Source organism: Acomys russatus, chromosome 27 (assembly GCF_903995435.1).
Source record: "Acomys russatus chromosome 27, mAcoRus1.1, whole genome shotgun sequence".
Taxonomy (NCBI): domain Eukaryota; kingdom Metazoa; phylum Chordata; class Mammalia; order Rodentia; family Muridae; genus Acomys; species Acomys russatus.
Window position 1 is genome coordinate 13,691,086 of NC_067163.1, and position 25,328 is coordinate 13,716,413.

Sequence of the window (25,328 nt, forward strand, 5' to 3'; positions counted from 1 at the left end):
TTCTATCGCCACCATAGCAAAAACCACCCACTCATCCAACCAACCAACCAACCAACCAACCAACCAAACATCCAACCAACTAAACATCCAACTAACCAAATATCCAATCAACCAACCAACTAACCAACCAACCAACCAACCAAACATCCAACCAACTAAACATCCAACTAACCAAATATCCAACCAACCAACCAACTAACCAACCAACCAACCAACCAACCAAATATCCAACCAACCAACCAACCAACCAACCAAATATCCATCCAACCAACCAAACATCCAACCAACAAAATATCCAACTAACCAAACATCTAACCAACCAACCAACTAACCAACAAACCAACCAACCAACCAAATATCCAACCAACCAACCAACCAACCAACCAACCAACCAACCAACCAACCAAATATCCATCTAACCAACCAAACATTCCACCAACCAAACATCCAACTAACCAAACATCCAATCAACCAACCAACCAACAAACCAACCAAACATCCATCTAACCAATCAACCAACCAAACATCCAACCAACCAACCATCCAAACAAACAACTGATGGAAAAAAAAAAGATTTTCAGAGAAACACTGTCTCAACCTGTACCCCCCACCCCCCAAAAAAGGTTTCTAGGGAGATGAGATATAGGCATCCATCCTCTGTCTAATGTGGTGATGGACTGGTCAAGTTCTCAATCTCTAGATGGTACACCTCAAACTTGTATTTCTAAGAAGAGAAGAAAACTAGATACAAGACTAATGCCCCATGGCGTTACCTGTTAAGATTGTTGGGGAAGGGTAACGAACTTGAAAACTTCACTGCTCCATTCAGGTCTTCACTAACAACAATGTCCACTTCACTCTTTTGCCGGACTTTGGAATGCCTGCAGATGCCATTTAATTTTTATGTCACTCGGTGGCAAATACCCATTTTGCACTTGCATTATAGCTTTACAACTGTATGCTTTTTGGAAATAATGGTCAGTGTGCTGATAGGAGGCTTTCTTCCAGGGTTTATGAATGGTCTGTGCTGTGGTGAGGAGTTTAGCTCAGTGGCAGTGAGTCATAGCATGAGTGAGGTTCTTGTTCAATCCACAGCACTTAAACAAACCAAACCAAAGAAACAAACAAAATGTGGCTAGTGCTGCCTGAATAGGATCTCGAAGCACACAATGTCACTCTTGGTCTCATGTCCTAAGTTCTCCAGGACCCACCATTGACCTCTATGTCACCCTCAGCTGTTTCTCTAATTTCTTCTACCCTTCATTTATCAAATAGAAGCTCTCATTTAAAAAAATTTAATTTGCAATTATACATATATGTGTGTGTGTGTAGATGTGCTTCCTGTGAGCGGCCTGATGTAAGTGCTGAGACTCAAACCCAGGTCCTCTGGGGGAGCAGCTAGTAATCTTAACTGCTGAGTCATCTCTCCAGCCCAGCTCTCGTGATTTGATAGAGGATAAAATTGGGATTCTGAACCACGGTCATTGGGTGCACATCACATTTATTTGAAATGTACAATAAGCACACGTACTTCACTCCACTTTAAATTTATTATTTGTGCATGTGTGCGTGTGTATTTGTGCCCATGTACACGCATGCACACACTTGCCATGGCATCCGTGTCAGAGGACAACTTACGGGAACTGGTTCTCTCACTAGGGCTGCAGAGAGAGAACTCAGGTGCTGAAGCTTGGTGACAAGTGCCATCACCCACTCAGCTCCCTAGCAGGCCCATACTTCCCTTTAGAAGTCTATGGCTAACTTTTTTCCGCCTAGAACAAATGAGCTTTTACATTTTCTAACGTAGGGATAGTCTTATGTTATTTGAGTATGTATTTCCTAGGTATATGAAGTAGTATTGGAAGGGGAAAATTGGTTTTTAACCTTCTTGGTAACAAGGACAGCTTAATTTTGAATACTGCTTCATAAACGACCATCTACTCTGCCAGAGTTCCTTTGGTTTCGGTGGCAAGCCTGAGTGGTGACATTATTTTTAGTCTGCCATTTGGTGGTAAGGAAATGAGTAGCTGCTGTCCAATACTACACAAACCGGAGAGGGACAGGACAAAGAACTCAAAATCTGGCATAATTTCTAGTGTCTAAAGGTCCAAATACATCCTTCCCCTAAAAAAAGCATCATTCACTTAAAAAACAAAATGCTTTAGTTAGCATTGGCAGACAGGAAGTGGCCTATGAGGGTAGACAGGAAGTGGCCAATGAGGGTAGACAGGAAGTGGCCTATGAGGGCAGACAGGAAGTGGCCTATGAGGGCAGACAGGAAGTGGCCTATGAGGGTAGACAGGAAGTGGCCTATGAGGGCAGACAGGAAGTGGCCTATGAGGGCAGGCTGGAAGTATGGAAGGTGCAAGCATGGCAAAGGCTGCTGGCATACAGGGGGGTAGAAACAGATGGTGGAAGTGAGGGTCTCTGAGGCTTCTGACTAAAATGGGATGGTCCTTCTGCAGAAAACATTCTGGCCATAGGAAACTATAAATGAATGCATGAACCAAAGCTTGTACTGCTTGGGCTCCATGCCTTGTCGTTTGAGTAGATGAAAATGTCACTAAAGCATTAAAGTCCCAGGAGACAGGGTCTTCTCGTGAACTAGTCCACAGAACAATTCCTCATCAGCCTCTAGGGAAGTTGGCTTCTCAGCAGCCAACGGGAAGGGTGGGTCTAGGGGGAAGACTTGGCAGACAACAGACATACTGTGAAGATGCCGGGCCACTGAGGGTGCTTTCAAGTTCTATAAGGACTAACTTAGGTCCTTATAAGCAGAGAAAAGTTCAACACTTGTGAGGTTTTCCTCCGTTTTAGAGATGGAACCCGCCAACTTTGAAAAGTTAACACGTGGACTGAAAACAAACAATTTAAAGCTATGTAGCCTCAGGGTGACATTGTAATGTGTGACTATGAACTGAGTACTTTATTCTCCCATACCCCGGAACCCTGGTCTGTAAGTAGTTATCACAGGCCAGTGGGCTTTCCACAGCACGTTCTCTGCCTCTGCACGTGTGTCTAACTGTGGAAGGGATTCTGCTGCTACCACCCAAACCTTTCTTCCAGAATTCATTTCAAAGGCCGTGTTTCATTTTATTCACATGGGGACGTGGCTCAGTTGGTCAAGTGTTTGCCTCAGCATGTAGAAAAGTCCTGGGTTCCATCCCAGCACTGAGTGGAGCTGGGTGTGAGAGTGCATGCCTGTACTGGAGCTGGGTGTGAGAGTGCATGCCTGTACTGGAGCTGGGTGTGAGAGTGCATGCCTGTACTGGAGCTGGGTGTGAGAGTGCATGCCTGTACTGGAGCTGGGTGTGAGAGCGCATGCCTGTAATGGAGCTGGGAGTGAGAGTGCATCCCTGTACTGGAGCTGGGTGTGAGAGCACATGCCTGTAATGGAGTTGGGTGTGAGAATGCATGCCTGTAATGGAGCTGGGTGTGAGAGCACATGCCTGTATGTGTGTGATGGAGCTAGGTGTGAGAGCGCATGCCTGTAATGATGCTGGAGGCAGGAGGGCCAGAAGTTAAGGTCATCTGCTATATAATTTTCCCTGGTGTAAATACTTGTCCTTTGAAATGTTTTGTTTTGTTTTTTTTTACTAATCTTACAGGGTGTTCAGGTAAATGAAGATCACAGTGTTAAGGATGGTACAGGGGGGGCTGGAGAGATGGCTCAGTGGTTAAGAGTGCCGCCTGCTCTTCCAGAGGTCCTGAGTTCAATCCCAGCAACCACATGGTGGCTCACAACCATCTATAATGTGATTTAACACCCTCTTCTGCAGATAAAGCACTCAAACGCAATAAATGCAATAAATAAATATTAAAAAAAAAAAAAGAATGGCACAGGGAAAAAGTCAGCCTGGCGTACTCCTGCGGAAGCATGTTTTTGTACAACCTTTTCTGGCAGGTGGCACAAGGCACATCAAAGCCTTTAAAATATGTGTCCTCTTTAAATCTGTTCATTTTATTCCTAGGAATATATAAATAACTAGACAAATAGCTGTGTATGAGCAACAGCTTACCTACAAGGATGTCATTTGTGGTGTTATTTTAAGGAGCTCAAATTATAGACAAATCTTCCAGCCATCAACTACACTCTAGTGACTGCGTAGAACACCAAAGAGACTTTCCAAAGCCTAGGAGAACATACAGCATGTCCAGTGTACGGAGGCAGGTTGTAGCAAAGGGCACGTAAGGAGCTAATCTTTTTTAACAAGGCAGACAGAAATGACTGTTCACTGAGCTGTTTCCAGAGCATCTGGGTATAGCTGATTGTTTTCTAAAGTTAAAAAACTAGTTTCTAATTTTAGCATATATATACTACCAAAGTCAGGGCTTTTAACTATTTCTACAACTTCCAAAATACTAAAAAATTAATTTGTGGGGCAAACTGTATAGCCCTTTTAGACTCCAGACAAAGATTGTGTGTGTGTGTGTGTGTGTGTGTGTGTGTGTGTGTGTGTGTGTGTGTGTGTTGTAAATACATTGCTCTGAGGAATTTTGGTGTGCAGTGCTTTCCAGGCACATATGTAACAGTGCTCAGTTACACCCCCAATGGAGCATAAAGAGGATGGTAACAAAGAAACAAACAAGTGCAACCTGGTGGAGAGGGCATAAGCATCCCTAAAGTACCCCAAAGCTAGCGGTTACCATGTGTCTTTGGGGAGGGAGAGCCGGTAGTATGGGAACTTTCATGACACAACCTTTTCTACTATTTTTCTTGTTCTTTAGAAGTTTCAAACATGAACTTATTAATACTCGAGAAATAAGTAAAAACTTTCTACATTAATACTTACTGTTGACAAATTTTACTACACATGTTAATATTCCTGCATTCCATGCCTTGTATGCACATCTGCTCTCTTTACTAATAGTTCGCTAACATTTTCAATGTAAATGCGCAGCGACACCATGGCCCGCAGCATGCCAACTTGTTAAGATTGACTCTATTAGGCCAGCGTCACATTCACAGATGTTGCTAGCAACCGCTCTTTGGTTCAAGGCTGAGAAGCTTGAACTGCCACTGCTGGGTCCTCAGGGTGCAGAGACCCCAGACCATTTGGGCCTAACGTGGGGAGCACAAAAGGACTGAGTGACAAGACATGGTGCCAGGGCCCTCCCACCAGCAGCAGCAGGCCCACTCACCACTGCACAGGCTGCCAGTTAGGGAGGAAGGGCCGGAAGCCGGTGATGCACTCAAAGGCGAGGGTGCCGAAGCTCCAGTAGTCAACGGTCACAGTGTACTTCTGCTGCTCCAGCAGCTCCGGAGCCTGGAACACACAGGTGGGCGCCTGGGCTGTCCTCTCTCTGGGTGGAAGAGCCAGCAGCTCATCGAATCACCCATCCCCTGCCTTCATCATTGTACACAGTACGTCCACTCAGGAGTGGGGAGATAAGCACCTGAACAGGTTCAGCTGTGGGCCCTAAGATTTTCTGTACTGTGCATTCCTAATGAGACTATGTTAATCTGAAGTGTTGCCAGGAGAACTGAGGAGTCAGGGTCCTGAGGCATCACTTCAAGGCATACCAGAGGAAATCAGTTATGCATTTCAATATTATTTAATTTTTTTCCACCTCTAAAAGTGAGGTAGTATTTCAGGGACTTACTGAAGATTTCATGCAGGACCCAGGCCATGGGTGTTGTATAGAGAAGGAGAAATAGGGTTTGTACAAAAACAAAAAACAAAAAGGCATCAGCTTGTACACACCAAATGCATAGCATATATATTGAACCAAATAACCCTGAATCAAATAATGTACAGCCATACATCAAGATGGGAAATTCACAATCAAGCCATAAAATGGCAAGATGCATGATTGCGCAGGTTGAGAGAGCTACAGTGACCCAGGAGGGAGATGAAGCCCAGGGCAGGCCATGGAGTGAGCTCTGAAGGCTTGAGAAAACACATAGAAAGAAGCCTCCCAGACAGGACCACCATAGCAGACGCTCAGAGACAGGACCACCATAGCAGACGCTCAGAGACAGGACCACTCACCATCAATGTGGACATGTGAGATTTACAGAAGGGCCAGGGAGTTGAAATCAGGAGAATGTGGGGTTAAAATGTCATGATTAGCTCAGCTTCTGGGGATAGCTATGGTGTGACATTTGATTTCAGACAAGTGAATAATCTGACTTGGCCTCTTGAGTGAGAAGCAGAGGGAGCCCTGGGTGAATGCGTGCTGCTGACAAGGATGCTGTCATGTCAACGACCATATAGCTCCAGACTCATGGCAAAATGGCAAAGCCTTCCACACTGGGGTGGGGCTCAGAGACGGCAAAGCTTTCTAGGGGGTCCAGGTAGGAATGTTGACAGTGTGTGCAGGAAATGGGTGCCACAGTTTTCCCCTCCCTCAACACTGCCAGCGTGAAGATCACTCCCTCCTGCGAAGACTAGCTAAACCCAAACCCATCTCCTCGACCCCACCTCCTTCTTCAGCTATGTGCAATAAGCTTGCTTCTCTGTTATAACGGGTCAAGCTTCAGAGGTGCTGTCATTTCTCCATCAGAGAGCTCAGTCCACCCAAGGCCAGCATCCCTGCCTTTAGGTTCACCTCACTTAATTGTGGCTGAGCTAATAAGGACCTCAGAGGGTACCTAGCATGATGTATATGATTAATACATCATATGGATACAGGGCCTGAATTGCATCACCAAAATCACCATTGGGAAAGCTGCATTCTATACAGTAGAAGAGACAAAGGGATCCCAGCACTGTAGCTGGTAGGCTAGATAGGAAACACAAAGAAATTCAGAAAAACACAACATATTTTCTTTCTTAAGAAACAGGATGTTTACACTCTTTTAGCCCTGAGACCTTCAACCTTTTGTTGTTGTTGTTGTTGTTACTTATGTAACTACAGATTCCATTATTCAATCACAATCTGATGGCTGTGATCACCAATAAATAATCTATCTGTCACTAAGTCTTCCATAGTGTCTTTGTTACCTACCCCTACCCCCACTTTTGTTTGTCCTTTGTTTTGTTTTTGTTTTTTGAGACAAGGTTTCTCTATGTAATAGCCCTGGCTGTCCTGGAACTTACTTTGTAGACCAGGCTGGCCTTGAACTCACAGAGATCCACTTGCCTCTGCCTCCCCCAGTGCTGAGATTACAGGTATGCAACATGCTGTCCCAGCCTGGTAAACTCATTCTCACCTCCCTACTCTCTTTGCGCAGCTGTGCAGGTGCCTGTTCCAACAGCCTCCTCCTCACAACCAGATACTATTGTTTGGTATAGTCCGTTGTCCACACCACCATTCAAAGGCAGCCTCTGCACTGTGAGCCCCTCGGTGCTACGCCAGAGGTTTTGCAGTATGGGTTAAGACCTTTAACACCAGTAAAAAGGGGTAACTGTTTGTCTCTTCTTTTTTTCTCCCCAGTTTCAACTCCAGATCTTCTCTTTATTCTCTAAGCCCAAGTCACACCCTCGGGTCTTCCAATGTGCTCTGCTTTTGCCAGCATCTCATTTCCCCCTCCGTCCACACCTTCCCCCACTGTAGCCTTCGCCTCTAGGCCCAGGCTTCGCTCAGTCCTTCTCATGCTCATCCTTAGACACCTGTACTTTTATCGTGGCATGAACGACAATGGTGGCTTCTGAATTCTCTTGTGTCATGGTACCTAGTGTCTGCCTTTGTTTTGTTTTGTTTCCAAAATGCTAAGCTCTCAGTGAGCAGAAGAATGCTTCCCTCCCTTCCCGTTGTACTACCAGCTCTGAGCACAATGCCTGCCACGCAATATTCCTGAAGAATGAGTTGCTCAGATAATACTCCAGTACTCAGACCACATGACACACAGAAGGGAAGTCACAGCCCCTGCCCCCTTCCTCACTGGCTCCTGAGACCCTCCAAGAAACCTAGCCTCTACAGATAACCAGAAAGAACCCTGTGACACAGAGAGGTCCCAGCGTCTGGGCAAAGGCACACAGGCCTTTCTCACATCAGAGGAGAGACTAAATTTTTCTAGAGGGCACAAAGCACGCACATGAGTGAATTATCAACTCAGAACTCACACAAAAATTCTAAATATCCACAGAGCCAGTAAGACTGAGATGCAGCCAGAAAGGAAAGACAGACCCACAGACATCAGAGAGATTGGGAAGCAAACACTTGAACCCCATTTCTTACCAGGTACTGCAGGGTCCCCACAAATGACGTGCACAGACTGCCCTGATCCAGTTCCTTGGCATATCCTAGATCAATAATTTTGTGTATTAACTGGAAAAAAAAAAAAAGGAGGGAGGGGTGGGGAAAAGAAATCTGAAGGCTGTAAGAAGACAGTTTCTTTTTACAATAGTTTAGGCAGTTTGCCATCAGAGCAACGACATTTCTGGATTCCCAAAGAATATTAGTACCTAAACATCTTAGAGCCACATTTTCACAGGAGAATGCCTCCACAGGGTGGATTTGGGGCAACATAAAAATGTCAGGCAGATGTTTTTCTTGGTCTGCCATCAATCGATTAAGAGCCTACATATCAGTTCTCAGGACCACTAAGCTTGGATTTGTAACATGAGAGACCAGGGCAGCCCCTGCTCAGGAAATATCCAGAATTACTGGAAGAAGGAGTGTTCCATGAGCCACAGTCACGGGCTGGGTGAGGAACTGTGAGGGAAGCTGTATCAGGAAGGATGGGTGACCCCGGGTTGAACAAAACTGGGAAAGACTACAGCATCTAAGCCCATGGTGAGGTTATGATCACATGAGCAGGGCAGCCAGTGAGAAGGGCCACAAATAGCTTGTGTGTGATGGCAAAGCTGGACCATGTCCAAGATGGGCCAATGCCAGCTCCTGTCTCCTTCTCAGCCATATCCACAACCAACATTAGCTCATGAGGCTTACCAAACAAACAAACAAACAAACAAATGTCTATTTCCATGAAGGATTAGGTTGAGGGTGGAGGCGAAGTAACAAGCATTTTTCTTATCAGATTCCTATGACTTGAACAATTAACAATGTAATAAATGCATTCAGAATTGGAGAAACAAAACAAAACAAAACCCAACGTGATACATCCAAGCTTGCCTCAGTCTGCCAGCAAGAACGGCCTGCGGCGTTGTTTCAAAAAAAGGAAAGAAGAAAAAAAAGAAAAATAAAAAAAAAAGAAGAAGAAATTCTTAAGGGAATCAGAGTGTCTCAAGGAAATACAGCAATAAGCAGCTTACAGAGCATAGTCCTTCCCCGCCAGGGCAGCTCACACGCAGCAAGACTCCCTAACCTCAGGAAGGCCACTCACTCTTTGCTCTCCTTGCTGCAGGACGATGTTTTCTGGCTTCAGGTCACGATGGATGATTCTGTTTTCGTGAAGGTACCTAAGCGCCGATGCTGAGGGAGTGCAATAGAGAGTGATGTCTTTATTATGTCTAGAAAATGCTTTTTTTTGTTTGTTTCAGAATTGACTAGCCTGTAAAAGACAGTATAGTCCATCTTGACACATTTTCCAAGTTTACACAGACTGGAGCTCACACTGTTTTGGTGACAGGGACCAAGACGAGAGAGCAGGATTTTAACTGTGAGAGTTTGGCTGATCTACTGTTGATGTAGCTCAGTTAGTACCGCAACTGCCCAGCACGCATGAAGTGTTAAAGCACCACATAAAAGGACGAGCCATGGTGGTGGATGGGCGCACTGGGGAGGCGGAGGCAGAAAATCAGCAGTTTGAAGTCATCCTCTAGGAAAGTCACAGCCAACCTAGAGGAAACCCTGACTAACAAAGGGGGAGAGGGCAGGGGAAGTAGCCCAAAATCATTTTGAAAATTCATTGGGAAAGACATCATAAGCAAAGTTGAAAGGCAAAGGGACTAGGAAAAGAGTGTCTGTAGCATACACGGCACAGCAAATACAGGTAGCACACAAACAGCCTTTAAAAAGTAGCAAAAAGCAGCTGAGTGTGGTGGCACACACCTTTAATCCCAGCACTCGGAAGGCAGAAGCAGGCAGATTTCTGTGAGTTCGAGGCCAGCCTGGTCTATAAAGCGAGTCCAGGACAGCCAGGGATACACAAAGAAACCCTGTCTCCAAAAAAAAAAAAAAAAAAAAAAAAAAAAAAAAAAAAAAAATCAGCAAAAAGCAAAGAACCAGGTATGGTAGCACAAGCTGGTAATACCAGCCACGCAGGAGCCTGAGACAGAAGGGACGACAAACTTACAGCCAGCCCAGGCAACTTGGTGAGACTGTCTCAAAACACAAAGTAAAAGGAGAGGTTGGGGTACAGCTCAGTGGTAGAGCACCTGCCTAGCAAGCATGAAGACCTAGGTTCAATATTTAGTACAGGGAAAAACAAAACAAAGGCAAAGAAAAGAGTAGAGTGACTTACAAGAGAAATACAAATGGCAAACAGGTTAGTGAGCAGTTGCTCATACTCGTATCCAAAACTGCAGAGTAAAGAGGCAACGAGGGCGCTCTACTACCTTGTTGGAAGGAATACAAATACATGTTTTTGGAAAATAATATGGCAAATATACATCTCTATATCATCTATCTATCTTATCTAGCCATCGATCCATGTATCTACTTCTATATATATACAGATCGATCTATCTACCTATCTATCTATCTATCTATCTATCTATCTATCTATCTATATCTTTTTTGGGTTTGATCTACAGTTTTCACCTCTGAAAACTAGCTTACAAAATTAAAAACCATCACTGCTTAGCAGTGGGGGGCTAAGAATGTGGCTAAGTGGCATAATATTTGCCTGCTATGCACAAGAACCCAGCTTTGACCCCCAGCATCTTGAAAGGGGGAAAGGAACAAGAGGGAAGAGAAAGAAAATCTGGACATGGTAGTGTCTGTAATCCAGGGCTGAGGGATTGCAGGGTGATCAGGAGTTCAAGGCAAGCATGGGTTATATATGGAGAATCTGCCTCAACAGATCTTTTCCCCCAAAACAGCATCTTAACGTATATCACACATATATGGATACTGCATAAGGTAGAGTAACATTTAGACACATACACTTAAATTTAGTTATAATGAAGGAATGCCTAGTTAAATTATGATAGATCCATAATATTCTAGGCAATTATTTATGTGTAGGGTGTGTGTGTTCAGATGTGTGATACACGTGCACATCAAGGCCAGAGGTGTCAGGTGTCTTCCTTAGTCGCTTTCTATCTTGTTTTGTTCAGAGTTTCTGAAGCTAGCGCTCACCAGTTCATCTAGATCTGTTCATCAGGAGCTCCAGGGAGTCTTCTGGTTTTGTCTCCCCAGGATTGTAGGTGCACACTTTCACCCCTTTTACTTTGGGTGCTAGTAATCTCAACTCAGGTCCACACGCTGCACAGCATGCTGGCTAGTTTTACATTTACTTGAAACAAGCTGCAATTGTGTAAGAGGGGACTTTAATTGAGAAAATGCCCTGGCCAGATCAGCCTGTGGGCCAGACTGCAAGACATTTTCTTGATTGAAGATTGATTTGGGAGGGCCTGGCTCACTGTGCGTGGTGCCACCCACTGTGGGTTGACAATCTAGAGGGCTTTAAGAAAGCAGGCAGAAGGGCTGCAGTGATGGCTCAGCAGTTAAAGGCACTGATTGCCTTTCCTAAAGGACCCAGGTTCAATTCCCAGCACTCACTTGGCAGCTCACAAGTGCCTGTAAGGCCAAGATCTGACACCCTCACACAGATGTGCATGAGGAAAAACACTAATGCACATAAAATAAAAATAAATCAATTATTTAAAGAAAGCAAACCAGTAAGCAACATGTCCTCTGCCTCAGCTCCTATCTCCAGGTTTCTGTCCTCATCCTGACTTCCTTGGATGGTGGATTGTGCTGGACTGAGATGTGGGGGTGTAAGGTAAAACAAACCCCTTCCTCCCCAGTTGCTTTCAGTTATGTTTTGCTGAAGATCCATACCAAAGATACATAACAAGCACTTCACCAACTGAGCCCTCTCCTCAGAGATTATAATAGGCAGCTTCTTTTAAACAATTAAGGTCTACAGCTTTTGACTTAAAATGTTGGTGGTGGTATTAGACCCCACTTTTTTAAAAGTAAAAGTTGTGCAGGGTGCCATGTGCCTACAATCTTGGCACGAAGATTACCATGAGATAGAGGTCAGCCTGATCTAAATATCTAGTTCAAAGCCAACTTGGGCAACATGGAGACCCTGCCTCAAGGAGATGTTAAAATCAATAACACTGAGAGGTATGATAGCAAGCCCCTTCCACGCCACATCACAAATGTACATAGAAGCAGGTCCACATACTAATCTATACCTACACATAAGCCCCCACACACAATACTGCCCCTGTCAGGATGGACTGAGTCGTTGGGAATCCCTGGCAGACAGAGGAGGCGTTCATCTCCACAGACAGAGGCAGCTGGGTACCCATCAGGAGAGAGCAGAAGAAAGGCCTTCCACAGAAATCAGGCTGACTCTGGAAAGCCTTGCAGATGGGTGGTTCTTAAAGCCATGCCTGGCAGTCAAGTAGAGCAAAGAGCTCACACTCAGAATACAAAGCTACTGCAGAACCATTCATACCTGGTCCTGACATTTCTGGCTTGCTTCTTATTTTCTTTCCTAATGGTCAACAGTAGACTCCTATGTCTAATTGCCATCCAAACAAAACCTGAGATTTGCTGTTGTCCATGTGCCCAAAGAATTCCACTCAACTGTTGACTTACAAGCCCTCAGAAGCACTTTCATTTTTAACGAATTTTATTTGTAAAATTGGTCATGGTGCTTTATCAAAGCAAGAGAAGCCTACCTAAGACACCTAGCAAGTAATTCACTGACTAAACCATCTCTCCAATGAGTATAATAGGTGACATTAAAACAATTTAGGTCTACAGCTTTTGACTTAAAAGAATACTGATGGTGTGCCTCCAAGTGGACAGTATCAGACCCTATAACCAGTTTTTTTTTTTTTTTTTTTTTTTTTACAATAAAGCTTGGACATGGTGGAACATGCCTATAATCTTTTTTTTTTTTTTTTTTTTTTCTTTTTCATGCCTATAATCTTAGCAAGGAGATACAAAAGTCAAATCATTACAGGAATATGACACTGCAGAAAGGATTGGTGCCATTCCTGAACCTGAGCCATGGGCAGTGAGGCGCAAAGCCATGATAATAATAATGTCAAATGCTTGTCCAAAGGGCAGCCATTTAGTCTGTGGTCATCTGCTGGAGAGCAAGTGTAGCAGTGTGTGCTATGTGGAAGCTGAGTCTTGCTGGGATTTGAGCAAGTACTTTTTTTTTTTTTTTTGAGACAAGGTTTCTCTGTGTAGCCTTGGCTGTCTTGGACTCGCTTTGTAGACCAGGCTGGCCTCAAACTCACAGGGATCCACCTGCTTCTGCCTCCCGAGTGCTGGGATTAAAGGCGTGAGCAAGTACTTTTTTTTTATTATTATTACATTTTTTATTAATTTATTCATATTACATCTCGATTGTTAGCCCTTCCCCTGTTTCCTCCCATTCTTCCCTCCCTCCCACTTCCCCCCTTCTCCCCTCCCCTATGTTGGTGATTGAGGGAGACCTCCTCCCCCTATATATGCTCTTAGAAAATCAAGTCTCTTCTTGGTAACTTGCTATCCTTCCTCTGAGTGCCGCCAGGCCATGAGCAAGTACTTTTAAGTAGACTAAAATAAGAGCCCTGCAGTTGGAAGTATAGCATCTTAGGGCAAACAACTGTGGCGTGAGTCACAGAACCCCTTGGTGGTGGTTTGAATTTAAATGGCCCCCATAGGACCACAGGGGGTGGGACTACTAGGAGGTATGGACTTGTTGGAGTGGGTGTGGCTTTGAGGTTTCAGATGCTCAAGCCACGCCCAGTGTCGCACTCTCTTCCTGTTGCCTGTAGAGCCAGATGTAGGATTCTCAGCTACCTCTCTAGCACCATGGCTGCCTATGTGTCACCATGCTCCCTACCATGACGATAATGGACTGAACCTCTGAACTGTAAGCCAGCCTCAGTTAAATGCTTTCCTGTATGAGACTTGCCGTAGTCATGGTGTCTCTTCACAGCAATAGAAACCCTAACTAAGATACCTCCAAGGAGGAAGAGCATGTGGATGACAGAGCACACAGCTGCCTTCTAGGCTGCCCCTTCTAGCCTGCCCTAAGGCTATCACCACACCTGTGGGGAGGAGGGATGGTAAACAGTAATGAAATCTCCTACACATGTTAATAGCTGCTGATTTTGACCCTTAAGCACCAATGCTAACAAACTTAAAGCTTCATGTTAGTGTAGTTATGTATCCTCAAGTATTTCTCTAGAGAAATGTGTAGAACTAAAGGATCAGATAGGTAGAGTTCTAAGTGCTTTCTTGGACTGAGTAGACCCCACATGGCTAAAGCAGCAAGCATTCTGACAGGTGATGTCTTCAAATGGCTTCTTTTAAAACACAAGGCCTCCATTAGCTGTACTCAGCCTGACTGTTTATTTCACAAATAGCCCCTGAGGAACAGTGTCAGGAAGCTGATCAAAATTGTTTCCATCCCAGAGAACCTAAACTGGTTTAAACTGGATGAAACAAGCAATACTGAGTAATGTAACACTATATCTGGAAGTTTATAAACTACGACAACAACAACAAAACTAAACCCTTGGATGTACTGATATAATATTCCCATAAAAACTGAAAATCATAACAGACAAAAATGTGACTAATCCCTCATGCTCCAATTAGAGAAATGAGCGGTAACAAACACTTTGTGTTTAGACCACATGGTCAGACTTAACATGCATTGGGTTTTGTCACCCGCACTGAAACAAAGAGTTCTCTGGACTACACCTTTGCCTGTCATAGCATGGATTCTGCAGAGAGATCCGCAAGCAGTACCTGCAAGGAGCATCACTGTGGTTCTTTCAGGGTGGTACCCAGGTCTACAGCCAGGATCTGCCTACGCTTACAGGAAGAATATGAGCTGAATTCCAAGGCAGAGTTTTCAGATGGTAAATGACAAGTCAAGAAACAGACAAGAGCAGCCAGGCTCCCAGGGAGGAAAGTGTCTGTGAAATCCTGACTTTACATACACGTCTTAAGAGTTTTGTTAAGCTCTTTCTAGGATGTTTGTTTGAGATATGTTCCACTGGGAAGAAACAGGAAGACAAACAAACCAGAAAATATTGGGGGGCAAAAATCAGAAGAAAAAGAAAAGGCAAAACCCATCAGATAGGATCCGGGGATGTATCTTAGTGGTGGAGTGTTTGGGAGAAGGGGCAGAAGAAAGGAAAGAAGGGAGGGAGCACAGACAGAGATGGAGGAAGGCCAATCAATGTGTGGTCCAAGTTGCCAAGGGCAATAAAAGCAAGAGGATGTCTGTGTTATTAAAATAGTGAGCCTACCATGAGCTGCCCAGTTTCTTGCTGGACTTTCCAGGCAAAACAGACTTAGTCTGCTTCAAGGCTTCTGGGCTAAAATAGGTCCTATGACTAATAAGTCAGGTGGAAGGTGGCAAGACGGAATGCTAAGATGAACGTGCAGGATCGATTTCTCATTTGCTCGGTGACCATGAAGAGCAGAAGAATTCTGCAAGAGGAATCAAGAGTAAAGAACAAAGTCTAAGGCTACTCAAGAAAGATGGGAAGGCTGAGAGTGCCTGCTGCGGCACAGGAATAGCACCCTAGGCGGAAGCCAGTGCAGAGCAAGCAGGGGAATTGAGATGCAGGCCATGGCCGCTGCGGTTGAAGATAGGTGGGATGAAGCGATCTGGAGCATGGCTTGCTATGACAATGCATCAGTGGAGGCAGGCATGGGCTATAATATGAAAGACACATTGGATTTGGTAACCTCTGTATCCTTATTGTTTGTTTGCCTGTTTAGAGACACGGCAAAACAGGGCCAGGCTGGCATCAAACTTCCTACATAGTTGAAGATGATTTAAAATTCCAGATCCTGCTGCCCCTACTCTCCCAAGCCCAGAGCTATGGCATGTGCCATCATGCCCAGTTTATGAGTCACTGGGCATTATGCATGCTGGGCAGGCACTCTACCAAATGAACTGCATCCCAGCTCATTCGGAGAATGTTTTAATGTTCCTTTCAGTGTCCTTTCAGTGAGGCATAGTAAGGAAGGGATCATGAAGCAACAGGGGAAGATTTTCAGAGATGAGATTTAAAGATTTATTTCTTGTTAGTTTGTGTGTATGGGTGCTTTGTCTGCATGTATGTGCATATACCATGTGCATGTCTCGTGCCCATGGAGGCTAGAAGAGGTTTTTGGATCCCATGGAATTGAAGCTACAGATGATTATGAGTCACCACATGGGGCCTGGGAGTCAGTTCTAACCACCCCCAAACAGTAGCAAGTACTCTTAACTGCTGACCCAAAAGACGAGGTTTAAACTTGACATTCATGTGTGGTTAGGCAGAAAGATGGGCCCAATAAAAATGAAGATATCACAAAAGGATCAAGATTAAAAAAAAAAAAAAAGAAGAAGTCTAGGGTTCGATTTGGCGGTGGCTTTGGGAGAGCTACCCTGAAGACATGATACGCAGTTCAGACTAGAGAACAGATTCGGGAAAGAGAAAGTTGATAAAGATGATGCAAGAAGCCAGACAGAATACAGTAAAGCAGAGTGCAGCCACTCAGGTTCAGAGAAGGGTAAATGGGGTAGGGCAAGAATGAGGTGGGGGGGGGGAAGCAAAGAGAAGGGCAATGTGGAAGGTGGGGCATGGCCTGGGGCGTGTGCAGCATGCCTACAGTCCTAACGTGCAGGAAGGCAAGGCAGGAGGATCATGAGTTCAGTGGCAACCTGGGGTCACTGACCCAGACTCTGTGGTGGGACAGAGAAGGCTGGGGCCTGCCCCTCAGTCCTGACTACTCAGGAACTTGCTGCTTCACTGGCAGGAAGAAACACTCCCATGTTTTCTAAAGAACAGTGAACAAGACCGCTTATGTAACTGTGACTCCCATTTCAGGGTCATATTATGGGGACGTCCAAACTGCTAGTGCAGCCTCTATGTCTGTCCCAGGTCCTCCTGGCCAGTATAAGGCAATGATCTGATGGGGCTGGCTCTAGCACAGGAGGCAGAGTTCATCTGTGTCTGCCAGGCATCTGCCTGTTTTCTGATGCATGCTTTACTTACAAGTTGCTGGAGCTGTACTTGGCAACTTAAATTCACAGGAAGAATCCTATCTGTGTGTCGGTTGCCATGGTGATGCTCTGTGTGAGCATCCTAGGAAATCAGGGCCCAGAGATTGGGGGCAAATAAATTTAACCTAATTGAGAAGTCACTGAATCGGGACCCTGTGGCCAGGAGTGTGGCTTGGCTAATTAACTGAGGTCAAACAGGCAGGGTACAGCAATGGTCATTCCAGCAACGAGAATTGGGGTCATACTTGGAATAAAATATGCTCAGGCTACAGAGTAGTTATGTTAACTGAGCTGCTCCTAGTGAAGCTTTTGAAAAGACTTAGTAGTGAGACATTACAAAAGGACCAGTTCTTCTCTGCTCTAGCCCAGCAAGCTGCCTAGGCGAAAGAAGGCCAAGGGAACAACAAGGTGGTCCTGCCCCCACTGTTGTGAGGGAACAGGAGGCAAAAAGGTGATCAATCTTTTGAGAAAAGGCCCACGAGCTTTGGCATTGGGCAGGATATCCAGCCCCAAAGTGATCTCACTCGCTTCATTAAATGGCCTTGCTACATGAGGCTGCAGCGGCAAAGGGCCATCCTCTACAAGCAGCTCAAAGTACCTCCTGCCATTAACCAGTTCACTCAGGCCCTGGACCAGCAAACAACTACCCAGTTGCTTAAGCTTGCCCACAGGTACCAGCCAGAGACAAAGCAGAAGAAGCAGCTAAGGCTACTGGCCTGTGCTAAGAAGAAAGCTGCTGGGAAAAGGGCCGCACCAACGAAGAGACCACCTGACTTTTGAGCAAGGGTCAATACAGTCACCACCTTGGTGGAGAACAAGAAATCTCAAGGGTGATTGCCCATGGCATAGACCCCATTGAGCTGGTGGTTGCCCTTCCTGCCCTGTGTCAAATGATGAGATCCTCTACTGCATCATCATGGGAAAGGCCAGGCTGGGGCGCCGGTCCACAGGAAGATGTTCACCACTGTCGCCTTCACACAGGTTAACTTGGGAGACAACAATGCTCTGGCTAAAGTGGAGGGAAGCTATTAAGGCCAATTACAATGACAGATAGGATGAGATCCACAGCCACTGGGGAGGCAACGTCCTGGGTCCTAAGGCTGTGGCTCACATTGTCAAACTGGGAAAGGCAAAGGCTAAAGAACTCTCCACTAACCTGAGTTAAATGTACACTAAGTTTTCTGTACATAAATATAATTACAAAATTATCTTCCAAAAAATGGGATTAAATATGATGGGTCTCATACACAAACCAGAAAGGGGAGAGGATTTGATAATAAAATGTAAATCTATCAGCAACTTCAAACAGAGTCAAGCATTGGAATATGTTCCAGCAATGGCAGGCTTAAAAATAGGTCTGGGGAAAACCAGCTGTTTCTAGGAAGGGCATCTCATTGAACTCCATTCATAATCCATAATAGGCTTGTTCCGATGACGAAAGCACAAAGGCAGGTTTATTGTGTGAGCATGTGCTCATAGGGAAAGAGAAAATGCAGAGAGAGAGAGAGAGAGAGAGAGAGAGAGAGAGAGAGAGAGAGAGAGAGAGAGAGAGAGAGAGAGAGAGAACCAAAATGTCTGGATTATATAGGGAAGCCTCGCCCTGGGCTGGAAAGTTCAGGGTAGAGGGTAGGGTATGCCAGCCATGCCCCGTAACAGGTAGGGACTGAGGGACGCTGGGAGAACCTGGAGGCCAGGTCCATTTTGGTACATTAAATATGCACCTCAGCTGCTTGTCCTGGATCTAAAACCCAACAATCCATAGTAGGGATCGAGGGTTTTCAGGGTCCTGCAGGGAAGGACAGGAGAGTATGACTTACTGCTTATCGTCCTAGGAAGAGCACTATGCTAAGAGCTTATGTACAGCATTTTATGTTTGATGACTTTAAAGAGGCGAGCCGTGTTCCCAGTTATAGCTAATGAAACAAACATTCTGAAAAATGAAATAACACACTTCAGGTCACATGGCCAACAAGTGGAAGCGCTGGTTTATAAGCTGGGTATTTGTATGATGGTTTATAATGCAGGGCTGTCCAGTTTGGGGGGAAATGAGTACATACATATTTTAATTCTTTTGGGGACATATTGATCTTATAAGTTTATATAGACAAGGTGCAAGGTACCAGCTGTCACTTTTCTAGATTCTAGAGACAAAACAGTGACTATAGTCTCTGATTTTAAGAAGTCTAGCTCAAGAATTGGGTATCATTCAATGGCAGAGTGCTTGCCTAGTATGTGCGAGGTCAGGGGCTCCACCTGTACCAAGAGGGCAGGAGGAAGCTCTCTGTCGCTCCCTGCCCTGACTTGAAGAGACAATACAAAAGTTATCATACCTCAGGAAGTAAAATACCATATGAAACAAGAATCCAGTTAGTGTACATGAGCCAATCATATAAAGAGGATTTTATTCTCGTTCCTTTGAGATAGGGTTTCCACCGTAGCTCAGGCTATCCTCAAACTTACAGCAATATTCTTGCCTCTATCTTTCAACACAGGTGTGAACCACCAGTCCCATTTAGAGACTTTTTAATAGCTATATGATAGATGCATAAATAATCTAATGAGTAGAAGAAAAATATTTGAGAGGATAACATTAAAGAAAAATAGTTTGAGGAAGCTATAACCAAAAAGAAACATAGTCCATGGAGAACAAAAGGACACACCCTGAATTACTAGGCAGTCTTCAGCCCAATCCAAGAAAAGCAAATTAGTAATTTGGCTGAGGATCTTGAAATATAATCAAGTGAACATCTAAGCAAAATGTGGTGGGTGAGACATGAGGCGTGGTGTCACAAAGACTAGTGGAATTCTAGGCCTCTGGATTAGATCCTGCAGCTATATAGACTGAGCCCTTCCAGCAGACACACACACCGACACATGAGAGACTCAGAGGCCAATAGGTGGCTGCCCAGTCCAGTCTTGTAAGACTTCAGCAATGCCATTTAGCCTTCCACAGGACTCCATTCAAAAGGAAATGACAGGTTGCAGGGAAAGGTGGATATTTAATATGCCAGACTGCTTGGATCTCGGTCTCAAATACATGGTTGCCTGACCCCTCCCCACCCCCTCCAACAGTCTTTCTGCCTCCTCTCTACCCAAAGAAGAAGAATACAAGGCGGCAGATCCACGCTGGCAAAGTTTCTGAAAGATGAGAGGTCCTGGGACTGCAAAGTTAGAGAACCCAGTTGCAGAAATAGGGTAATGACTGCAGAATTTAAGGAAAGGGCATACGATTTCATGACATTACTTCAAACTTTCTGTGTTTCTTTATTGGAAAAACAAAGTTTGAGTAAATAAACCATATGAGTACAAGTTGAAAAGAATGAAGTAGGGAGGGATGAAAATGGAGCCATTTTTCAAAGTGAGGACACATATTCAAGGATAAAGCCTGGATAATTCTGATCCTTAGCACCCAAACTATCAATTTTCACCACAAACCAATAATGACATCATCATCATCATCACCACCACCATCATCATTACCACTACCATCACCACCATCATCATCACCATCATCATCATCGCCATCATCATCATCACCACCACCACCATCACCACCATCATCACTACCACTACCATTACCATCATCACCACCATGACCACCATCATCATCATCACCACCATGACCACCATCATCATCATCACCACCATCCTCCTCCTCATCATCATCACCATCATCACCATCACCACCATCATCATCACCACCACCACCACCATCACCACCATCACTACCACTACCATTACCATCATCACCACCATGACCACCATCATCATCATCACCACCACCACCATCATCATCATCATCACCACCACCACCATCATCATCATCATCAAATTTTAAAGCCCAGAGCTGAGCAAGCTCTGTGGCACTTTTAGTAGTTGCTTCTCTAGGTGAGAGGTATAGATGTCAGAACCCCTCCTCTGCTCCTCATTGGAGTTCCACGATCTAGGAGACACCTCTGCAGGCCCACGTGACTCTCCTTCCTGATGCCAGCCTTCTCAGAGTGCCAGAAGCACTCACGTCTAAGGACACTCACAGTTAAACAAGAGCGGGTTTTCTTAGGCCTGCGGTTGGAATGTACAAAAATGCACTACCCACGGATGAAGCTGTTCAGTGACAAGCCGTTTCCCTGGCTGTTCCAGGAAAGCAGGGAGTGGAGTGCTTTAGTGGGAAAGGAAACCTCTTATTCTGAACACACACTCATTTGCAGCACGACTTAGGAAGGAAGGAATTCTATTTGAGTCTGGTACAATCCCGATCAGCCCTGGCTGTCCCCTTACCCTGCACCTCACCACACCCTTGGCAGAGACCGCAGGACAGAAAGCATTCCCTGTGTGCTTCATTGGACTCACAGGGAACTTACCCGTCCACCCTGAAGGACCTGGCCTTGTTTCTGGGGCAGGACTTACCAATGTCACTCAGCAGGGTAAGAATGGCTCCTTCCCGCAGGCCACAGCAGTTTTCGAACTGGTTCAAGTACTGCAAGAGGAGATCATGAGAAGAGGTGTCAGTGTGGATGGTCACATGGCCCTGATAAGGCCACTGGCACCAGCGGCCTCTGTCAGGCAGACAGCCGAGTGCTGGCACCATACCAGCTGTTGTATACCAGGGCTCCAGGGAGCCTCCTGGAGGCAGCTGGGGCAGTGGCGCTGGCAGGACTCCTCCTGGGTCAGAGCAATGCAGCAGTCTGTAGGTACCCAGGGTCTGAAGGAAGTGGCTAGGGTCTATAGCCACTGACCTTGCTCTCGGAGACCCCTGCAGACAGGACTGATAAAGAAGGACTCACCAAGAGCCACCCCCTGACCAGTCTGCTAACAGTGTCCTCTTGGACACTCACCCTTTCAGGTGGCAAAGCCCGTAAACTGCAGCCCTTTAATACAGCTCCTCATGCTGTGGTGACCCCTAACCATAAAATCATTTTCGTGGCTACTTCATAACGGTACTTTTGCTACTGTTATAACTTGTAATACAAATATCTGTGTTTTTTGATGGCCTTAGGTGACTCCTGTGAAAGGGTTGTTTGATAACCCCCAAGGGGGTTGTGACCCACAGGTTGAGAACCACTGTCTCTTAGCTGAGCTTGACCAGCATGCACCAAATTTCAGAATCAGAGTTAATTTCAAGACTTCAGTGCACGGTTGAGAACCACTGTGCTAAGAGATAATATAGATTTTGAACTTTTAAGAGAAGGAAAAGCCAGGATACCTTATTTAGGGAAGAAAGAAAACAAGACCATAAGAAGACCTCTGGGCAACTGAGCCCTCACTCCAGTGCCATTTCAAGTGACAGCAAGGACAGAGGTCCTTTTATGCAATCAACCCTGCCTCTCCCTGGATCACTTGAAGCCTATGCCAAGAGTCATGCCGAAATTTCCATCATCTTCTTTCCCTTGGCTTACGGGTTCTTTGCTGCCTGAAAGGGCAAGTGTAAACCTCTGCTGCATTTCCAAGCACCGCGTCACCCCAGCCACGTCTCACTGCAGCCTGAAGAATGTGCTGCTTGCCACCGACAGCCTACAGCAGTGTGGCTGTGTTTCCACCTGACCGCGGTTAGCAACGGGATGACTGTCAGAGGTTAGCAAACAGGAGAATTAAGGTGCAGTCAAGCTCCCCATTTCTCTGCTGTTATCAACCTCCTTATGGGTCACATCCTATTCCCAAGCTAGACCACTCTCGGGATACACCTAGCCCTACAGCAGGAGAATTGCTCATGGGAACTTTCTTTTTACAAAATAAGGTGAAAGGTCATAGGTAAGTCTGGAAAATTGCTGTGTAGAGAGAGAAGTGAGTGGGCACACAAGCCACATGTCGTGGCTCTTTTAGAGTAAGGAGCTAAAAGGAGCTATAGGAAGAGTAGATTAAAAAACAACATACTTACTTGGGGCATTTATTTTTCCCAACACTAACTGACATGGCCCAGGTTCACAGTTGGCAAGACGACTGCATCTGGGAGGGTCTGTGAGCCAAGCTGTACCCTGCAGCTGTATGCGGCTAGTGCTTTATCTAATTGGTGTCTCTGGACCATAACATCTACCTGCAGTGCAGGAATCCCGCCTGGGTACTGATATATTGAACCCATAAACCAGGCACCCTGTAAAAGTATACAGAGCATCTGCATGGCATACAAAACTGTCCCTGTGACCCCAGGGAGAATGGCCATTGCCCACTGTCCAGTGTGGAGTATGGAGCAGAGGCCATTGGACAGGTGAGTCAGGAGGACCTGGAACTGCAGCCTTGTTCTTTGATGACTAAGCCGGCTCCCTTCCTGCCCTCTGGGGTTCTGTGTAGTATTATCATGTTTGTGGAGGAAGTCTCTCCCTATTGGACGGCAGTGACACTGACCCCGAAAGCTTGCAGTGGCCTTAATGTGCCAAAGGTGGAAGGGTTTCCACTGAGACTCACTCAGTTTCTTCCCGTGGTCCAGGCCTGATGGTAACTTTCCCTTGTCACATTAGTGATCATGTGATTCAGGGCACCTTCAGCTTTCTTGTGGGCACTTCTGACTCAGTCTTTTGATTTAGACTTACAGAAATCAGCGTGGAGAAGGCATAGAAGTAGGAGGTCAAGTAGGTGAAGCTAGCTCACTGACTCCTTGAGCTTCCTGCATGGTGGTGAAAGGCCTCTCCTTGTCTCCCCTCCCATCCCCCAGCCCTGCCTACATGGACCTACATCCCATAAGTCCAGAAGACTCACTCGTCGGAGATCTCCTCCTTGGCAGTACTCCATAGCCAGTAGAGGCAAATCATTGGGGGCCAAGTTCTGCATCCCCTCCGGGACTTCCCGGGCAGCCACCACATTGGGATGGTTCAGTCTAGAAAGAGGAGGAACCAATAAGCATCCAAGCTTCAGCTCAAATCCATCCCCCTTGCTCCATGCCTCAGTCAATCTCACCAGTCCTGCTGGTAACTAAACAGAAGATGGGGGTCCAGGAAGGCGAGATTTGCTGGTACTCTAGCAAGTTAACATATATTTACTCAGCCTTCCTCAGCCCTCTGAACTCAAACACCCTACAAGTATATCACATATCGCTTAATTGTCCTTGAAACACCCTTTTTCAATTTTTGAGTGTACTGTAAGACTGCTTCTGATAGGTGACAACAGGGTATTCCCTTGCGCCACTTAATGGAAAGCATGCATGTGGACATCCAACGGAGGAGATGACGGCTCTTTCTCCTCTTTTTAAGAAGTGAGCAGAGGACTGGATAGATGACTCAGCGGTTAAGACCACTGGGCTCTTCCAGGGGACCAGAGTCTGAGTCCCAGCACCCATGTGGTGGAGTACAGCCTGCTCTGCAGTCCAGTTCCAACAGCTCCGCCTCCCCGCTCTGGCCTCTTCAGGCACCAGGCATGCATGTGGTACACAGACACAGATGCAGGCAAAACACTCATACACATAAAAATAAAATAGTCTTTAAAAATTAAAGAACTGAGCGGAGGGAGCATCTGCTTGACTTTAAGCTGACTCTGCAGTGCTCACCTATAGGTCCTGCCAGCTGGGAGAATAGCAGTCACCCAGGACAGAGAGACCCTATGTCCACACTGTGCACATATCCACAGAGGGCAAGCAGCAGCAGAGACTCACAGGCCACTCTGAAATTAGGAACATGGGGAAAGCAAGGAGTTTTGTTGACAAATAAAAACTTATCATCATGATTGTTTTCACTAGCTTACGAATTAAGTAATTTTGACACTGTGTTATGTTGCCTATGCTGACCTCAACTGCCCAGGCTCAACCACTCTTCCTGCCTTTCCCAAGTAGTTGGGCCTATAGGAGCAACCACCATGCCTAGCTATGATGGTTATCTTAAATTTAATGTAATGGAACTGACCACAAAGTTTAGTGTAGTGTTTAAATGTGACTCCTTTAGAAGTCTCAAGGACAGTCGCCTATCTGGATAGCCTGGGCAGTGTCCTGATGGGAGGGTCTTAGGGTTCGTTTCTAGATACGGCAGGTAGAACGTGCTGTGGTTTTTGTTCCAGGATCACAGGGCTGTGGAAGTGGCTTCCCCAGGTATGGGCCCCAGCCCTCACCTTCTCATGATCTGGATCTCTAGGCACCAGCGATCTCTGTTCTTTGGGCTGAGCTCCTGTCGGCACTGCTTGATAGCAATCTGTTCACCTGTCACCTACAGAAAGGGCATTGGGACAATTAACAACCAAACACAGGACCACTACCGAGCCCCGATGGCCACACAGGTGTCCTGAAGAACACCTGGGCACCTGCTCCCTTCGCAATGCCCGCATCACAGCTTGCCCACCTCCTGCTTCAGCCACCCATCTTGGGAACACA

General features: G+C 45.7%; 1 protein-coding gene across 1 annotated transcript in view; it reads right to left on the reverse strand.

The window, feature by feature from the left end:
• The window catches only part of Ikbkb (inhibitor of nuclear factor kappa B kinase subunit beta), a 53,027-nt gene that overhangs the window by 15,255 nt on the left and 12,444 nt on the right, over window positions 1-25,328 (reverse strand). The window contains exons 3-9 of the mRNA XM_051170039.1: window positions 25,070-25,164; window positions 23,732-23,849; window positions 21,449-21,518; window positions 9,233-9,321; window positions 8,125-8,214; window positions 5,143-5,267; window positions 774-881 (exon numbers count right to left, since the gene is read on the reverse strand). Coding sequence (XP_051025996.1) covers window positions 774-881; window positions 5,143-5,267; window positions 8,125-8,214; window positions 9,233-9,321; window positions 21,449-21,518; window positions 23,732-23,849; window positions 25,070-25,164 — 695 coding nt within the window. The remainder of the gene's footprint in view (window positions 1-773; window positions 882-5,142; window positions 5,268-8,124; window positions 8,215-9,232; window positions 9,322-21,448; window positions 21,519-23,731; window positions 23,850-25,069; window positions 25,165-25,328) is intronic.